Here is a 10,029-nt window from a genome sequence, read left to right as displayed (position 1 = left end):
CGATGGCGCGGCCCTGAGATGGGGCGGCTTTGAGGGTACAGCGGGGTCACAGCCGCCCCACGCCGGGAAGCAGAGTACACACCCCCCACACCCAAATTAGGGGCAACCAGACTCCCCCAGCCCACATACCCGGGGGGCTGGGGAGGGGAGACGCTATGGCACACACCGCAAATTGCATCCCACCCTCCCCAGGCAGAGGCGGCACTGTTGGGTTCAGTCCTTTATTTGCTTCATCCGACGCCCCCAAACCCGGGGGAGTCCGTAAGGGCACTTGTGGTCATGGGGGGGGGACACTCGCCCCCTCCCGGGGTCCTGAGTGGGGGGTCACAGCACCAATGCCTTGTGCAGATGGGGAAACTGAGGCACAGCACTGAGAAAGGCACTTTGGCACTTGGGAAAAGGGCTGCGGGGCGGGACGGGAATTCCACGAGCGTGTCCGGGAGCGGGAATGGGGGACCCCAGGCCAGGCGCGGTCTCCCCTTGAGGGAGAGGACAGTTCAGGCAGGGAAACTGAGGCACAGAGGTGGGAGAGGCACTTTGGCACTTCAGAAAAGGGGGTACAGGGGAGTACACGGGAATTCCACGGGATTCTCCGAGGGCAGGGGCGCGCACCCCGGGCCGCGGGATCTCCTCATCCCTTGACGAAGAGGATGGCGCTGACCAGCGCGAAGCCGGCGAGGATCAGGATCACCTTGGGGATGCGGTTTCGGGGCACCCCCAGCTCCTGGGGCAGGATCTCCAGGAAGGTGACGAAGAGGAAGGTGCCGGCCGCCAGCCCCTCCAGCACGGCCCGGCACAGGCGCTGCCGCGGCCCCGCGCCCGCCGCCAGCGCCGTGCCCACCCCGACGCCCAGCGGGGACATGAGGGCCAGGAGCACGAGGCACGAGGCCACGGCGGGCGGGCGCAGGCGGCTCCGCAGCAGCTCCAGCGAGAGGCCGAAGGCCACGGCGCCCTTGTGCAGCAGCAGGGCCAGCAGCACGCGCAGCGCGGCCGCCTCGCCCTCGCGCAGCCCCAGCGCCAGCCCCTCCAGCACGGCGTGCAGCGCCAGCGCCAGCGCCAGCGCCCCGGCACGCAGCGCCCCGGGCCCACCGGGCACCGGGGAGCCCCCCGGGGCGCCGGGAGCCGCGGCCTGGATGGAACCGTTGGGCAGCAGCAGCGCCCGCGACTCCTCGGGAGGCTCGGCCAGCTCCCGCTGCGCCAGCGTGGCCTGCTCCAGCACCAGCACCAGGAAGAAGCCCATGGCCAGGATGAACTCCGGCAGAGGGAACTGCAGCTGCGGGAAGGGGGACGAGGTCAGTGGGGAAGGGGAAGCTGCGGCCGGGGGAAGGATCTTTCCATGAGTCATGTGGGACACAAGGGGCTCCGGGCGGCTGCGGGGATGTTGTCACCGTTCCGGCTGCTCCACCGGCACCGGTCTGGCCCTGCTGTCCCTGTCTCCGCTGTCCCTTCCCTGTTGTCCCAGCCCCTCTGTCCTTCCCCACCCTCAATGTCCTCACCCCAGCACCCCATTCCTGGCGTCCCCTCGGCACTGTCCGTCCTCTGTCCTTGTCCCATTCTCGCTGTCCCTGTCCCAGCCAGCCCGAGCTGCTGACCCCGGTCCGGGGACAGGGACAGCCGTGGGGACAGGGACAATGGGACAGTGGGACAGGGCCGACCTCCTGGGGCTCTCACCGTGATGCGCAGCCCTTCCAGCGCCGCGGCGATGCTGTCCAGGTAGTCAGGCAGGAGGTCGAGCAGGAAGGTGCCCATGAAAACACCGCCGGAGAAGCAGCTCACGAGGCTGAGCATGGGGCTGCGGGGGTCTGGGGGGAAAATTGGGGGGGCTGAGACCCCAACGAGACCCCAACCCCTCCACCCTGCACCCTGACAGACCAGAGCCCCTGGGGACAGCCCTGAGGCAGGGACAACCCTGGTCCCAGACCCTCGGGACACCCCCAGACTCCATGAGCCCCCGGAATCCCCCAGACACCCACGATCTCCCCACTGTCTAAGACTTCCCAGACTCCCCCAAGTTCACGATCCCCTCTCAGGGATTCCCCACACCCCCCAAACCCCTCAGACCCCCCCAAAGCCCTCTGAACCCCTGAGTCCCCCACTCCCCGGGATCCCCCGAGTCCCCCCAGGCCCCCTGATCCCGGTACCGGGGGGCTGTCGGAAGCACCAGAGTGGAGCCAGGCCGCAGGCGAGGGGCAGCAGCAGCAGCAGCACCAGCGACCCCAGCTTCACCCCGAGCCCGGGCGGGGGCTGCGAGGCGGCCCCGGGGCTCCAGGCCAGCGCGGCCGTGTCCATCCCGCTCCCGGAGCTCAGCGCCCGCCGCCGTGCTCAGCGCTCGGAGCCGTGCTGCGCATCCCCGGGAAGCGGCGCTGGAACGGGACGGGCCGGTCAGAGCCTCCCCCCGGGCCCGGTGACTCACCCCGCGCCGACCCCCCCGCCAGGGGCCCCGGGACAGGGACAGGGCGGCGGGGAGGGACCGGGGCAGGGAACAACGACCGGGACCGGGATCGGGACCCGGGTTTCCTGCGCCGGGACCGGAATCAAGGACCGCGATCGGGAACTGTTTATCCCGGGACCGGGATGGGGATCTGGGGACCACGGATCGCGTTAGAGATCAAGGACCGCGACCGGGGACCAAGGACCGGGTGTGGGACCACGATTGCGAACCGGGACGGGGTTCGAGACCCGGGGATCGGGAAATAGGGAGCGGGATGGGGAGTCAGGGATGGGCTTTTCCGGGACTGGGATGGGAACCGGGATCGCGGACAGGGACGGAGGCCCGGGCCGAGGACGGGCCCCCCCGGTGCCCCCCGGTGCTCCCGCCGCCCCGCACTCACCGCCCGCCGCATCCCGACCGCGTCCCGGGAACTCCGGGGGGCGGGCCCGGCGCCGCCAGCCCAGCCAATAGTGACGTGGAGTCCCCTGCGGCGTCACTGATTGACGCGCACCGCAGCCAATGGAGAGCGGGCGGCGGCCGCGCGGTCCCGCGGCCCCGGGAGCGCGCACGTGTCGGCTCGGCCGGGCGGGGCGGGGGAACCCTCCGCGTCCCCGCCGTGTCGCTCCCCGGACCCCGTTACCGGCAGAGTCCCCCCGTTCCTGCAGCCCCGGACCCCGTTACCGGGGGCGTCCCCCCGTTCCTCCACTCCCAAACTCCGTCACCGGGGCGTGGGGAGGGCACCGGCTCCGGTCCAGAGTCACCCGCGGCCGCAGCGGAGCTGCCCCGCACCCGGCCGCGTTCCCCGTTCCCCCGCGAGACCCTCCGGGACGCGGTACCGGGGCAGCCGCACCCCCCGCTGCCCCCGGTGCCCCGGTAGGGCGGCCGGAGCCCCGGGCCCCGCAGGGGGAGGGATGATCCCGGCCCTTCCCGGCACGGGGCGGGACTTGGCCGGATTCCCCGGGATCCCGGAGATCCTGGTGCCCAGCGCCCGCGCCGGGCGGAGGCGGCGGCAGCCCCGGGGACGGCAGTGGAGACCGGGGCACCCCGAGGAGGGGGCGCGGGGGGTCCCCAGGGAGCCCCTATGGAGGCGCCGGAGCTCCCGGAGCCGGGCGGGCTCTTCCCGGATCCCGCCTCGCTCCCGGTGCCGGTGCTGGCCTTCCAGACCTTGACGCTCCCGGAGGACGATGTGAGTGGGGGCGGGAGGGGCGCGCGCGGGCAGGACCCCCGCGGGGACGGCGGGATGTCCCGGGGGTCCCCGCCACGTGTCCCCCGCCCCGCTATCCCCGCAGGGCAGCGGAGCCGAGGAGCTGCTGGGGCTGACGGTGAACCCCGACATCGCCTGCGGCCTCGGCACCGGCCCGGAGCCCCCCCGGCCCGACGGACCGCCCCCGGTGCTGCTGGAGGTGGTCTGTGACCTCAGCACTCCCCTGTACCCCGAGCTGCTCCCCGGCATCGAGCTCTCCCCGAGCCCCGAGCCCCCGCCCACGGTGAGTCCCTGCACCCCCAGTCCATCCCCGGACCCAACAGTCCATCCCTGGACCCCCAGTTCATTCCTGCACCCCCCAGTCCATCCCCGGACCCCCCAGTTCACCCCCGGACCCCCCAGTTCACCCCCAGACCCCCCAGTCCATCCCCGGACCCCCCAGTTCATTCCTGCACCCCCCAGTCCATCCCCGGACCCCCCAGTTCACCCCCGGACCCCCCAGTTCACCCCCAGACCCCCCAGTCCATCCCCGGACCCCCCAGTTCATTCCTGCACTCCCCAGTCCATCCCCGGACCCCCCAGTTCACCCCCGGACCCCCCAGTTCACCCCCAGACCCCCCAGTCCATCCCCGGACCCCCCAGTTCATTCCTGCACCCCCCAGTCCATCCCCGGACCCCCCAGCCCACCCCCGGACCCCCCAGTTCACCCCCCAGCCCATCCCTGTGCCGCAGCTCCAGCTCACGGAGGAGGAGAAGCGGCTGCTGGCGCAGGAGGGGGTGACCCTGCCCGGGGACCGGCCCCTCACCCAGGTGCGTGCGGGGACACGGGGGGTCGGGGGGCCCGGGGGGGGACAGGGGTGACCTCTGCGTGCCCCAGGCCCAGGAGCGGCTCCTGAAGAAGGTGCGGAGGAAGATCCGGAACAAGCAGTCGGCACAGGACAGCCGGCGGAGGAAGAAGGAATACCTGGACGGGCTGGAGAGCAGGTGGGGCCGGCGCTCCCGTTCCCCCGCCGTGCCCAGGTGTGCGCGTCCTCCCCGCCACCGTCCCTGTCGCCGTCCCTGTCCCCGCAGGGCGGCCGCGTGCTCGGCACTGAACCAGGAGCTGCGGAAAAAGGTCCAGGAGCTGGAGAAGAGCAACGGGTGAGCGCGGGGGGCTCCGGGATGGGGCCCCGGGGACGCCAGGAGGGGCACGGAGCTGACCCCCGTTCCCGCAGGTCCCTCCTGCGGCAGCTCCAGGCGCTCATCAAGGAAACGTCCACCAAGCCCGCCCAGACCGGCACCTGTGTCCTGGTACGGCCCCGCCGGGACCCCCCGGGCCCCCCCGGGCCCTCCCCGGGCTCACGGCTGCCGGCCCTCCCGCAGATCCTGTTCCTGTCGCTGGGGCTGATCCTGCTCCCCAGCTCCAGCCCGTTCCGCCGGGGCGGCGGCCGGGACGGCCTCGGGCCCACCGGAGGTAACGGGAGCGCCGGGACGGGGCGGGGACGGCGCCCCCCGGCCCCAGCGCTGCCCACCGTGTTCCCTGCGCCCGCAGTGATCTCCAGGAACATCCTGACGGCCGGAGAAGCCCCGCGGCCGGCCTGGATGCCGGGGACAGAGCCGGGAGCGCAGGACGGAGCCGGGGCGGGGTCCGGGATTCCCGCCCCCCACCGGGACCCAGGGAGCAATTCCTCCCGGCCGGACACGGGGACAGGGACACGGGGACACGGGGATGAGATGTGACCGGGAGAGCCCAGCACGGGGGAACACTCCAGAATAAAACCGCACTCTGATCGCACCCCGTGGAATGTCGGGGGGTCGGGAATGGGGGGACTCCCCCCAAGGACAAACATTCCAGTGCTGCTCCAGCGATATCAGCCAGGATTTATTCCACGTCCTGCTCCTGGGGTGGGTTCCTGGGGACCCTCGGCATGCTCCCAGCGCTGGAGGAAACAGGGATTCCCCAGGAAACAAACACAGCACCACTCCAGGAACGATGACCAGGATTTATTCCACATCCCTCTCCTGGAGCGGGACCCTGGGGATGCCCAGGATGATCCCAGAGCAGATCCCAGTGCTGGGGGGCCGGGGATCCCCCCAAGGGACGAACACAGCGTCACTCCGGGAGCAGCGATCAGGATTTTGTCCCCATCCCGCTCCGGGCGGGGAATCCCTGGATGCTCTCAAATCCCGGCAGGATTCCAGGTCCGGGCAGCAAGGCAGAGGCTGCTCCTCCTCCCGCCGCTCCGGGCCAGCGGAATTCCCGGCTCCCAGCCCCGGGGAGCCTCCGGCTAGATGGACTCGATCTGCTTGCGGACCTTCTCCAGCGCCCGCCGGTCCAGCACGCGCTGCCGCAGCACCACCAGCGCCGCCGCCGCCGCCGCCACGCCCAGGGCCGAGCCCACGAAGCGCCAGAAGCGCCGCGCCTCCAGAGCGGCCGAGCGGCAGCTGCGGGCACAGCACAGCCCCGGGAGTGCTCCGGTCCGGGGAATGGCCGGCCCCGGTCCCCGGGGAATGACCGGCCCCGGTCCCTGGGAATGGCCGGCCCCGGTCCCTGGGAATGGCCGGCCCCGGTCCCCGGGGAATGGCCGGCCCCGGTCCCTGGGAGTGACCGGCCCCGGTCCCCGGGGAATGACCGGCCCCGGTCCCCGGGGAATGACCGGCCCCGGTCCCTGGGAGTGACCGGCCCCGGTCCCTGGGAATGGCCGGCCCCGGTCCCCGGGGAATGACCGGCCCCGGTCCCTGGGAATGACCGGCCCCGGTCCCCGGGGAATGACCAGACCCGATCCCCGGGGAGTGACCGGCCCCGGTCCCCGGGAATGACCGGCCCCGATCCCTGGGAATGACTGGTCCCGATCCCACAGGGATGACAGCCCCGATCCCAGGGAATTCCGCGCCCCAATCCCAGAGGAATTCCCAGCCCCGATCCCACAGGAATTCCCGGCCCCGATCCCAGGGAATTCCCGGTCCCACCTCTTGTACTCATCCCGGTGGGACGAGGCGCAGTTGATCCTCTCGATGAAGCCGGTGGGGCCGCAGGCCGGGATGGTTTTCTGCCCGCGGGAGGACGGAGGGGCCGGTCAGGGCGGGACCCGCGGGGTGAGGGGGTTTGGGGTCCCCCCGCCGCCCCGGGCCCCGCACCCCCGGGCCCCGCACCCCCGGGCCCCGCTCTCACCATCTCGAAGCCGGAGCACCGCGTGCACTCCTGGGCCACCACGAACTGCTCCACCCGCCAGCACGGCGTGGCCACCGCGGGGCTCGCTGCGGGGAGATGGCGTTAGGGGGCGGCGGACAGAGCCCCGGACCGGGGCCGAGACCCCCGGGACCGGAGCCTCCCAGCCCGGGATCGCTCCCGGTTCGAGCCCGCCGGGACCAGACCAAGTCCCAAACGCCGGGCCGGCCCTGCTCACCGGGCCGCTCCTCGTTCGCCGCCGCCGCCGCCGCCGCCGCCGGGCTGTGGGCACAGAGGAGCCAACGTGAGGGCCCCGCACCGGGCCCGCCCCTCCCAGGCCCGGTCCCCCCGGTCCCCGCTCACCGCAGCGCGCTCAGCACCGCCAGCAGCACCGCGAGGCCGCCGGGCCCCATCGGGGCGCCGGGATCCGCCGGGACCCCTCAGGAAGCCCCGCGATCCTCCGGGAAACACCGGGAACTACCGGGAACTACCGGGCCCGGCCCCGCGGCGACGGCAGCGCCGCCATGTTGGAACTGCCGGGGGTGCCGGGAGGGAGAGGCGGGGCCTGGCTGCGGAGCCAATGGGAGAGAGGGGCGGGGCTGGCGGGGAGCATAAGGGCGTGGCCATAAGAGTAACGGGCGTGGCTTCGTTTAACTAGAGGCGTGGATTATGTTTAGTTAGGGGCGTGGTTTTGTGTTTAATTAGAGGCGTGGCTAAGCTGCAGAGTTGGGGCGTGGCCCCGAGAGTGGGCGTGGCGTCGGTCCCTGTTTGGCGCTGTAGGCGTGGCTTGGGCGCGGCCTCGCCGCCGCTCGTCCCGGTCCCAGTCCCGGTCCCGGTCCCGGTCCCGATCCCGATCGCGATCCCGGTCCCGATCCGGATCCCGATCCCGATCCCGATCCCGATCCCGGTCCCGGTCTCGACGCCGACCCCGATCCCAGTCGCGATCCCGATCCCGTTCCGTCCCCTCCAAACCCCCTCAAAGAGACTGCGGAGCCGGGACAAGGCACAGCGGGGCTTTATGGCACAAGAAGAGGAGGGGGGCAGCCCCAAATCCCCCCCAAATCCCCGCCCGGATCCCGCCGGAGAGGCGCCTGCGCTGCGCCGGGGGTCTCGGGGGGTCCCGCGCCCCTATCCCAGCGAGCATCTCCCGCCGGCCTTTCGGGGGGGCCCGGGCTCCAGCAGGGCCCTGCTGCTGCCGCCGGGGGGCTGCGAAGAGAGAGGGGGTCAGGGGGGCGCAGGGGGTCCCTCGCCTGCCCCCCCCCGACCCCCAAATCCTGGCCCCACTCACGGCTTTGCGGAAGGATTTGTGCAGGATGTCCCGCGCCAGCGTGCGGAAAGCCTGGGGGGGACAGGGGCTGCTCAGGGGGGGCAGGGCCCGGGGACCCCCCCGAGGAGGGAGGGAGGGACCCCCCTGTCCCCCCCGGCCCCGGGACCCCCCTCACCTCCTCCACGTTCTCGCTGGACTTGGCGCTGGTCTCGAAGAAGCGAATCCCGTGTTCCTTGGCCAGCTGAGGGACCGCGATCCCCCTGTGATCCCCACGGAGCCCCCCAGGCCCCTGTGACCCCCCCAAACCCTCCTGTGACCCCCCAGTCCCACAGGCAGCCCCGGTCCCGCGGAGCCCCCACAGTCCCAGCCCCACGGACTCCCCCAGAGCCCCCCAGAGCCCCCCAGGACCCCCCAACCCCAGAGCCACCCCCGAACTCCTCCAGACCCCCCCGACCCCACAGAGCCCCCCCAGCCCCACGGAGCCCCCCAGGCCCCCTCAGCACCCCGGTTCCCTCCCGGCCCCACGGAGCCCCCCAGGCACCCCCCGAGCCCCCCACCCACCTTCTCGGCCGCGTCCCGCGGCACTTTCCGCCTCCCCTCCATGTCGCACTTGTTGCCCAGGAGGAGCCGCTCGACCCCGGCCGAGGCGTTCTGGGGAGGGGGAGAAACACGGGCGGGACCCTCGAGACCCGGCCCCGACCCCGCCGCGCCCCCCAGACCCCCCCACGCACCTCCTTGATGCTTTTCATCCAGTTCTGGATGTTCTCGAAGGATTTCTCGTCCGTGATGTCGTACACCAGGACGATGCCCTGGGGGGATCGGGGGTCAGGGGGGGCCGGGACCCCCTGCCCGCCGTTTTGGGGTGGGGTCCTCGCCCCCAGGGCCGTCCCCCCGGGCTGCAGCCCCCTCCCCATACCACGGCTCCGCGGTAATAGGCCGTGGTGATGGTTTTGAAGCGCTCCTGTCCCGCCGTGTCCCTGCGGAAACGGGGCGGTTTGGGGGATTTTGGGGGGAATTGGGGGGAATTTGGGGGTCTCCCACCCTCCCACCAACTCACCAGACCTGCAGCTTGATCTTCTTGCCATCGATATCCACAGTGCGGATCTTGAAGTCGATCCCTGGGGACAAGGGAGGGGGCACTGGGAGCGGGGAGCAGGAGCGGTCCCCTCCCAGTGCTCCCAGTGCTCCCAGTGCCGACGTCCCGGCGCCCAGTGACCATCTGGCTCCCCGGGAAAGGGGGGGCAAAATCCGGGACGGGGCTTCTGGGAGGGGAATCCCGAAGAATTCCGGGGTGGGGGTTCCCGGGAAGAACCGAGGTCCCGGTGCGGTCCCGGTGGGTCCCGGGGTGGGGGTCCCGGTGGGTCCCGGGGTGGGGGGATCTGGGAGGGGTCCCGGGGGATTTCGGAGAGGGGGAGTCCCGGTGAATCCCGGCTGGGGGATCCCGGAGGGGTCCCAGGATGGGGATCCCGGAGGGGGGTCCCGGACAATCCCGGCGGGTCCCGTTGGAAGGTCCCGGTGAATCCCGGAGGTTCCAGGTTGCGGAGGGTCCCATGGGGGGTCCCGGGGGGTCTCGGGGGATCCCAGGTTGAGGGGGTCCCATTGGGGGATCCCGGCGGGTCCCGGGCTGGGGGTCCCCGGTGATTCCCGGTGGGTCCCAGCGGGGGCGGTCCGGGGGGGGGTCCCGGGGGTGTCCCGGGGGGGATCCCGCGGTCCCACCCACCGATGGTGGAGATGTAGGTGCTGCTGAAGTTGTCCTCGGCGAAGCGGATGACGAGGCAGGTCTTGCCCACGCCGCTGTCCCCGATCAGCAGCAGCTTGAAGAGGTGGTCGTAGGCCTTGGCCATGGCCCCCGCCACCGCCCGCCGCCACCGGGACCGGCCCGGCCCCCCCTGGGCGGGGCCTGGCAGATGCCCCGCCCGCCCATCGTGACGACACGCCCCGATGACGTCACCGCCGAAGAGCCTGACGTCACGGGTCCG

The 10,029-nt window shown here is 72.4% G+C and overlaps 4 protein-coding genes across 6 annotated transcripts; 1 reads left to right on the top strand and 3 right to left on the bottom strand.

Annotated features, from left to right (window-relative positions):
* Positions 1–207: 207 nt before the first annotated feature.
* SLC39A1 (solute carrier family 39 member 1) lies at positions 208–3,324 on the bottom strand. The gene is made up of 4 exons (XM_066206897.1): positions 2,832–3,324; positions 2,142–2,363; positions 1,672–1,802; positions 208–1,273 (listed from the first exon to the last, which is right to left on the bottom strand). The coding sequence occupies exons 2-4, from the start codon at positions 2,287–2,289 to the stop codon at positions 632–634; spliced, it is 921 nt and encodes a 306-aa protein (XP_066062994.1). The 5' UTR covers positions 2,290–2,363; positions 2,832–3,324; the 3' UTR covers positions 208–631.
* A 77-nt stretch (positions 3,325–3,401) lies between these two features.
* CREB3L4 (cAMP responsive element binding protein 3 like 4) lies at positions 3,402–5,409 on the top strand. Of its 2 annotated transcripts, XM_066206896.1 has the most exons (8): positions 3,402–3,617; positions 3,721–3,918; positions 4,368–4,445; positions 4,513–4,619; positions 4,707–4,775; positions 4,850–4,925; positions 4,998–5,088; positions 5,167–5,409. In XM_066206896.1, exons 1-8 carry the CDS (start codon positions 3,513–3,515, stop codon positions 5,352–5,354), a joined length of 912 nt encoding a protein of 303 aa, XP_066062993.1. In that variant the 5' UTR covers positions 3,402–3,512; the 3' UTR covers positions 5,355–5,409. The 2 variants fall into 2 exon arrangements, with proteins under 2 accessions (XP_066062993.1, XP_066062992.1); XM_066206895.1 differs by having other exon boundaries at positions 4,850–5,088.
* Positions 5,410–5,602: 193 nt separating this feature from the next.
* On the bottom strand, positions 5,603–7,707 carry JTB (jumping translocation breakpoint). The gene is made up of 5 exons (XM_066206901.1): positions 7,147–7,707; positions 7,022–7,065; positions 6,787–6,872; positions 6,585–6,664; positions 5,603–6,059 (listed from the first exon to the last, which is right to left on the bottom strand). Exons 1-5 carry the CDS (start codon positions 7,194–7,196, stop codon positions 5,903–5,905), a joined length of 417 nt encoding a protein of 138 aa, XP_066062998.1. The 5' UTR covers positions 7,197–7,707; the 3' UTR covers positions 5,603–5,902.
* Positions 7,708–7,782: 75 nt separating this feature from the next.
* Positions 7,783–9,959, bottom strand: RAB13 (RAB13, member RAS oncogene family). Of its 2 annotated transcripts, XM_066206899.1 has the most exons (8): positions 9,771–9,958; positions 9,108–9,168; positions 8,967–9,027; positions 8,782–8,859; positions 8,612–8,701; positions 8,226–8,291; positions 8,072–8,122; positions 7,783–7,989 (listed from the first exon to the last, which is right to left on the bottom strand). In XM_066206899.1, the coding sequence occupies exons 1-8, from the start codon at positions 9,892–9,894 to the stop codon at positions 7,912–7,914; spliced, it is 609 nt and encodes a 202-aa protein (XP_066062996.1). In that variant the 5' UTR covers positions 9,895–9,958; the 3' UTR covers positions 7,783–7,911. The 2 variants fall into 2 exon arrangements, with proteins under 2 accessions (XP_066062996.1, XP_066062997.1); XM_066206900.1 differs by lacking the exon at positions 8,967–9,027 and having other exon boundaries at positions 9,113–9,168; positions 9,771–9,959.
* Between the last annotated feature and the right edge of the window lie 70 nt (positions 9,960–10,029).

This window comes from Chamaea fasciata, unplaced genomic scaffold (genome assembly GCF_029207755.1).
Source record: "Chamaea fasciata isolate MVZ Bird 193981 ecotype frontalis unplaced genomic scaffold, bChaFas1.0.hap1 SCAF_31, whole genome shotgun sequence".
Taxonomy (NCBI): domain Eukaryota; kingdom Metazoa; phylum Chordata; class Aves; order Passeriformes; family Sylviidae; genus Chamaea; species Chamaea fasciata.
The sequence above is the reverse complement of the archived record's forward strand: the minus strand, read 5'-3'. Positions and strand labels throughout refer to the sequence as shown.

Coding starts and splice junctions, on each gene's coding strand:
- CREB3L4 (XM_066206895.1), top strand. CDS start 3,513: ATGGAGGCGCCGGAGCTCCCGGAGCCGGGCGGGCTCTTCCCGGATCCC. Junction 3,919..4,367: donor GCCCCGAGCCCCCGCCCACG/GTGAGTCCCTGC, acceptor CCTGTGCCGCAG/CTCCAGCTCACGGAGGAGGA. Junction 4,620..4,706: donor CTGGACGGGCTGGAGAGCAG/GTGGGGCCGGCG, acceptor CTGTCCCCGCAG/GGCGGCCGCGTGCTCGGCAC.
- RAB13 (XM_066206899.1), bottom strand. CDS start 9,894: ATGGCCAAGGCCTACGACCACCTCTTCAAGCTGCTGCTGATCGGGGAC. Junction 9,169..9,770: donor CACCTACATCTCCACCATCG/GTGGGTGGGACC, acceptor CCTTGTCCCCAG/GGATCGACTTCAAGATCCGC. Junction 8,702..8,781: donor GGATGAAAAGCATCAAGGAG/GTGCGTGGGGGG, acceptor CCCCCTCCCCAG/AACGCCTCGGCCGGGGTCGA.
- SLC39A1 (XM_066206897.1), bottom strand. CDS start 2,289: ATGGACACGGCCGCGCTGGCCTGGAGCCCCGGGGCCGCCTCGCAGCCC. Junction 1,803..2,141: donor GTGCTTCCGACAGCCCCCCG/GTACCGGGATCA, acceptor TTTTCCCCCCAG/ACCCCCGCAGCCCCATGCTC. Junction 1,274..1,671: donor TGGAAGGGCTGCGCATCACG/GTGAGAGCCCCA, acceptor CCCTTCCCGCAG/CTGCAGTTCCCTCTGCCGGA.
- JTB (XM_066206901.1), bottom strand. CDS start 7,196: ATGGGGCCCGGCGGCCTCGCGGTGCTGCTGGCGGTGCTGAGCGCGCTG. Junction 7,066..7,146: donor GCGGTGCTGAGCGCGCTGCG/GTGAGCGGGGAC, acceptor CTGTGCCCACAG/CCCGGCGGCGGCGGCGGCGG. Junction 6,060..6,584: donor CACCGGGATGAGTACAAGAG/GTGGGACCGGGA, acceptor CTGTGCCCGCAG/CTGCCGCTCGGCCGCTCTGG.